At 39.1% G+C, this 6,431-nt stretch overlaps 1 protein-coding gene across 1 annotated transcript; it reads right to left on the bottom strand.

Annotated features, from left to right (window-relative positions):
* Positions 1-845: 845 nt before the first annotated feature.
* On the bottom strand, positions 846-1,421 carry SAMD00019534_126560 (hypothetical protein; the record flags this gene model as incomplete). The annotated part of the gene is made up of 2 exons (XM_012892118.1): positions 846-1,276; positions 1,352-1,421. The coding sequence occupies 2 exons, from the start codon at positions 1,419-1,421 to the stop codon at positions 846-848; spliced, it is 501 nt and encodes a 166-aa protein (XP_012747572.1).
* Positions 1,422-6,431: the final 5,010 nt, after the last annotated feature.

Raw genomic sequence — 6,431 nt, 5'->3', positions numbered from 1 at the left:
TGTAGTAGTGAGAGAGAGAAGAGAGAGAGAGAGGAAAGAGAAAGCGATCAGAGATGCAATCCCACATTGCAAATGGTCAGAGAAGACTGCATCTATCCACAGTTGGACAATCAATCTGAGACAGATGATGGTCAGTCCTTGGCATGACGGTAAACTGCAGCACTTACTTTGAAAGTCAAGCTTCCCTGACCCGAACTAGACCTCAAGTTGGAGTCCAAATTCGAAAGTGCGAAATCACAAGACAACACCAACTATCACTCCCCACAAAAATGCCCTAGGGTCGAAGTGAAAACATATCGAAAATGCAAATGCAATAAATCGAGAAGCCAGGAGTGTATATGCTCCTGTGTGAAATATAAAAAATTCATAATACACTAATAAAGCGGGCATTCTATACATTATACAGTTATACATATATATATATCTCTATTTGTCATACCTATCACTCCTTCCCAGTTAGGTATACAACTGCAATACAACATCGACTACACCAAACTATTCCCAGCTATCAACATGGTCAAGCACAAACGTGCACACAACACCATATTCAGATATTCAGCCAAGCTCCTACCACTCATCAAACCTCCACCCGCATGCCCAGCCTGCGGCGCCCGTAACATCCTCACATCGTCGCACATCTTCTTTGACTGCCCCGTCCTTGTCAATCGCAACGCTGATGGACTTCAATTCGCTGCCACCACCTTGAGCATCAACATGCCTCAATAGATTTTTGGGAATACACGTATTCCTCTGTTGATCAAACATTCAAACATTCATCACTGGTACTTGACTTGAAGACTAGAACAAACATTTATTTACATTCATTTTGGTAACATACCAATCGCTCAACATACTCCAAAGCTTTGAAAGTTAATGAGGGCACATGCTGCGCGGAAGTATAGATCGAGGTGGTGGCGCTGTGATCTATAGGTGGAGCCAAACATCGTGAGAGCCTTGACCTTTGGAAAGCAGTGTTCAATCTTGATACGCAATCTTGAGATCTGGAAATTATAGATGCGTTGTTCAACTGTGAGGAACTTGGTGACTGTTCTGGTATTCCTCTGTTTCTTAATTGGTGTAACGAATGGGTGGTTCTTTGAGACGTAGGCTGAGTCGGCCAAAATCTTCTCACCAGGCAGTAACTCATTGGCCAACTCTCCATCTTCAAAGATGGTTAAATCATGCTTGCTTCCTGGTTGAGGAGGGCCAACCCAAACGATGTAGCCATCCAGTCGGATTCCTACTTCAAACTTGATGCCATGAAATTTGTGTTTGCCTGACGACACATTAGTTGTTGTCGGTGAGTTAACTTGATAGCGCTGCATTATTTTAAAAACAAACAGAAACATACCGCTGTAGAAGGACCTTTGGAGATCTTGATTGTTTGGTCCTGGTGAGGGTCTTCTTACAGTACGTTTCATAAGTTATGGCCACCCCCTGAGCAAACAGATAGGTGATTGATATCTCTTCAATATTAAGAGATACCAAATGATATCTTATCTCTCTAAATAATAGACTCAATTATCTACTAATCTTGATTGAATTACTTATTGCTAGTTATATTTATTTACAAATAATTGAATGAGAGTGTTGAAATGATAAGTAGTGAACATGGCCATTATTTATGCAACGAAAATTGATCGAAGGTATCGGAACGATGAACTAGAATAATGACAAAGGAGGTTGTCAATATTTGGTCCACCATCCATTCGCTGTTATAATGTCCTCCATTCGTTGTGGCAAGGAGGCGTATAGGTTCTCAACAATGCTGTCATCCATTAGCTCCCATTGTTCATTGGCAAGGTCGGAAAGGACCACTCCAGGGTTCTTTGCCAGCTCTCTCTTGACTCTCTTCTTCAAGATCGCCCAAAGATTCTCTATAATGTTGATGTCTGGTGAATATGGGGGAATGAATAGGGTGGGTATTCTCTTCCTTCTCAAGTGGCTGGTGACATTTGTTGCTCTATGAATTGGACAGTTGTCCATCGCCAGTGTAAAGTCTGGGAGTTGGCCATGATAATATCGGATGGATCGAGAGTATGCATCATCAAGAATCTCCGTGTATTGAGTGTTTTCTAAATTGCCTTCAATCTCAGAGAGATATCCGACACCAGCACTCGTGACACATCCCCAGAAATTGACCTTGGTTCCGGGAAGTCTCCTGATGCCATGAACTCGACTGAATGTGTTGTTATCTTGTCTAGCCCACTCGTGTTGACGGTAGTTCTTGAAGTTGGACTCAATTGTGGTCTCATCACAGAATACTATCTGTTCCCATTGTTCCGCTGTCCAGTCTCGATGAGCCATAGCGAACTCGAGCCTTTGATCTGCGTTTACTTGCTTTAGATCGTGCTTCCTGCTTAAACTGCGATAGGTGAGACCTTCCTTTGCAGCGATACGAGATATTTGAGCCGTTGATATCTCTGTATCGTATCTCAGTTCAAGTTTGGCTTTCAACTCGTCCAAAGTGATGACCTCCCTCCTGACCAAAGCTTTGATGATCCTCCTTCTAAGTCTTCTTGAAAACTTTGAAGGGCGTCCCGATTTGAGACGGTCCTTGAAGTCTCCTCGCTCGCTGTGTCGTTGAATAGTCCTGCTCACAGTTGATCGGGAAATATTGTACATCTTTGATATTAATTTCTTTGAATATCCTCTCCTTCTGGCTCTCACGATTTTAGCTCTCTCTTCTTCTGTTAATGACATGATTAATTGTAATGTACATAAATAATATTCTATCTCTTCCAACAAAGTGTTTGATGTTTGAACTCATTCATTCTTTACTATTGCATAAATAATGGACATGTTCATTACTTTAACAAAAATATCGTTTGAATGATAAAGATATATTAATTCCATTTTTGGAAAAATATTCATAAATGGAAATTTTTGAGCAAAAGTGGACTACTATATTTGGAAGTGAATAAGAATCTTGAACCATATTTGTAGGAGATATCAAACTCGTACCTGTTTGAACAGGGGGTGGCCATAACTTATGAAACATACTGTATCTTAACAATGGTGGTGTCGATAATCATTCGACAGGTGGTCACCTCTCGAGGGAACCCCTCCACATGTTCAGAGATGTTGATTGAACTGGTGTCCACAATCGAATATCTGTTGAAGATATCGGGGGGATAGTCAATAATTGGTGCTATCTGTAAAAAGGAATCCTCATATGCTTCCAATCTTCTATCCATATCAAACTGTTGAACGTTGAAGTCAATATTGGTAGTGGTTGAGGTGATTCGGGCTTCCAATATAGTTACCATTGGGACATAGACATTGATGGTCTCAAGTACCTCAAACAAATGTTTGAAGAATGTCTTGTGATCGATTCGAAAGTGATATTCTATAACCGAGATCAAGGGGTAGTGTTTCATATAATAACATAGATAGAGAAAGTGGACGGGTTTAATTTGATGAGGTAATAAATAAAGAATAAAGAAAGTGTTGATTGATTGTTTAGCCCACCCATAGATGGTGTTCATTTCTACCAATGACACGTCTTTGAAGTAGTCTTGGGAATTATTGTTGTTCATTGTTCCGATCAATTATTACTTAGTTCAAGCAGTACATCAATTTTCCCAACTCTTTAAATAGAAGAGGGAAATCCACACAAATTATTGAGGTAAACTTCAATTCATTCAGAGTTTCACTTCAACATCATTGTTCCCATTTGTGTCAAATTCAAAGGAAAATACATAATAATTAATGTCTAAAGATCATGTTACGACCAGTGCCGGGATTAGGGGTTGTCCAGGGAAATATTTTGATTGTTTCCAAAGTTGGGAATTGATCAAACAACAATACACACTCATAGTTTTGGGAACTTTAGCATGTTTGGAAAAAACACACCTTCAAGTTCTAATTTTTTATTTTTTTTTTATATTTCACACAGGAGCATATACACTCCTGGCTTCTCGATTTATTGCATTTGCATTTTCGATATGTTTTCACTTCGACCCTAGGGCATTTTTGTGGGGAGTGATAGTTGGTGTTGTCTTGTGATTTCGCACTTTCGAATTTGGACTCCAACTTGAGGTCTAGTTCGGGTCAGGGAAGCTTGACTTTCAAAGTAAGTGCTGCAGTTTACCGTCATGCCAAGGACCCTTCAAGTTCTAAGAGACTTCACAAAAATAGATATTCGAAGGTGGGTGATCGTTTGTGATGATCATTGTTCAACAACACTCAGTTTATCTTTATTGATTCACTTCCCAATCAAGTATGTTTTTATTTATCCTTTTAAGGACTACTTTAGTTTTCAGTAAACTACTACTCTATTTAGAAAAGCATTGAGTGCTATCATTGATTAACTTATAACTTTTAGATTAACAGAATGATAGTAGGTCGATAGTTTGTTATCATAACACAATCCTTCCGTTTTGTCACCTAGTACGTACCAACAACAACAAACAACAACAACACCATACACGCAACACTATGACACGTGTACAATGTCTATGTACTAAGACACCATGTTGTCTTTGGACAACAATACAATCAAGCATCTATTAATGAATCACTTCACTTCTTTACTCCTTTACAATTAAAACTTTAACTGTACATAATCTTAATACCATGTTAACGAGAAAATCGTCTACGATACAAGACGTAACTGCATCACTCAAAGGTACGTCCAATGCAGGTATCATCTATGTAATTGAATTTGTTTGTAATTGTTGGTTGTGTTCATTTTTAATGGTCACGATGTACACTTATCTTATCTCAGTCCTTGGCATGACGGTAAACTGCAGCACTTACTTTGAAAGTCAAGCTTCCCTGACCCGAACTAGACCTCAAGTTGGAGTCCAAATTCGAAAGTGCGAAATCACAAGACAACACCAACTATCACTCCCCACAAAAATGCCCTAGGGTCGAAGTGAAAACATATCGAAAATGCAAATGCAATAAATCGAGAAGCCAGGAGTGTATATGCTCCTGTGTGAAATATAAAAAAAAGTGAGGTAATGACGGATTCATTGAAGCCATTGTCAATCGATTAGAAGGTTGTGAATGTCCCAGGATTGAACCAATACCGGTTGTGCCTGATCTTGATGGCCTCGATGTAGATGTTGATGTTGTTGATGTTGATGTTGATGTTGATGTTGATGTTGGTGTTGGTGTTGGTGTTGGTGTTGGTGTTGGTGTTGGTGTTGGTCTTTTTGATGTTGTTGAAGTTGTTGAAGTTGTTGAAGTTGTTGAAGTTGTTGGTCTTGTTGGTCTTGTTGATGATGTAGAAGTTGTTGATGTTGAAGGTCTTGTTGATGATGGGGATGTACAGATGTTTAGCATTGACATGTCAATGAATGAATGACTACCTTGACTGGAAGTCGGGGTAGAGGTGCTGCCGCTGTATATCTCCAACTGGCTGAGACTGATCTCCTGACCATTATCAATGGGAATTTCCTCAATGGCTGATAACAAGGAATCCATTCGATAAAATATTAATATAAATATTTATTTATATATTATTTTTATTAATAATTTGATTGATTAATTGTTTGATTGATGATGAGTGTCTTTTTTAAATCGTGTCACAGATATAATATAAATATCAATTGATCGTTGTCAACAAACATTCGACTATGTCCGGATCGTGTTGGTGTGGGTGTTGGATCAGTTGAGATGTTTGAGTGTGGAGTGGTTATCTCAAAATGTTTGATTACCCCCCAGGGGTAACTTGAATTAATTTAATAAAAAAAATATGGCATCCTGAGGTGATACCCCACACAATCATCATCAAATGGTAACTGTGATATCCTGATGTGAATGTGGTTCGTTCGAGTTCGCGAACGACACGGGCATTACTGTTAGATTAGGTCGTCCACGTATTGGTTCACTCGAGAACATAAAATCTTTTCCACATCTCGGCTGTGTTCTTCCGCACCTTGGGTTTGTAGATGATCAATGTCCTGCCTGTACCATCTCTGTATAAGTCTCGCCCTTCTTTATCTTTAAGTCCTGTTGCAATGAGCTGGTGATTGGATAATATTGACGATGTGCTTGATGTAGAACTGGAAGATGAGCTCTTGGAGTGGTTAGACTCATTGTCTAACTCATCATCTGAGTCAGACATGTTGTTGATGGTTGTTTGTAATTAAAAAAAAAAAAAAAAAAAAAAAAAAATGGATGGAAACATGATATTGAACCAACCAAGACTAGTCCACTACTAACAATGCCTGTCTGTGGTTGATAATCATTAGGATCACGAAGATGTCCAAAGGAAGCCATTTGGTCATTTCTATCAATACTATTATTTTAAGTTTCAAAGAAATGAATGAGACTTGTGTTGTTCACTAGTGAAAATGCACTGTCTCACCCTCGGTTATTCGATCCGGTTTTGATTAAAAAACAGCTGGTCGGTTCGAATAATTGAACTTCCTTCGGATTGGTAAAAGGGTCCGGTTCGGTTTAATCGGTCTCGTTAGTCG

This window comes from Acytostelium subglobosum (genome assembly GCF_000787575.1).
Source record: "Acytostelium subglobosum LB1 DNA, scaffold: scaffold66, whole genome shotgun sequence".
Taxonomy (NCBI): Eukaryota; Evosea; class Eumycetozoa; order Acytosteliales; family Acytosteliaceae; genus Acytostelium; species Acytostelium subglobosum.
This window is presented reverse-complemented; position numbering and strand designations above follow the sequence as displayed.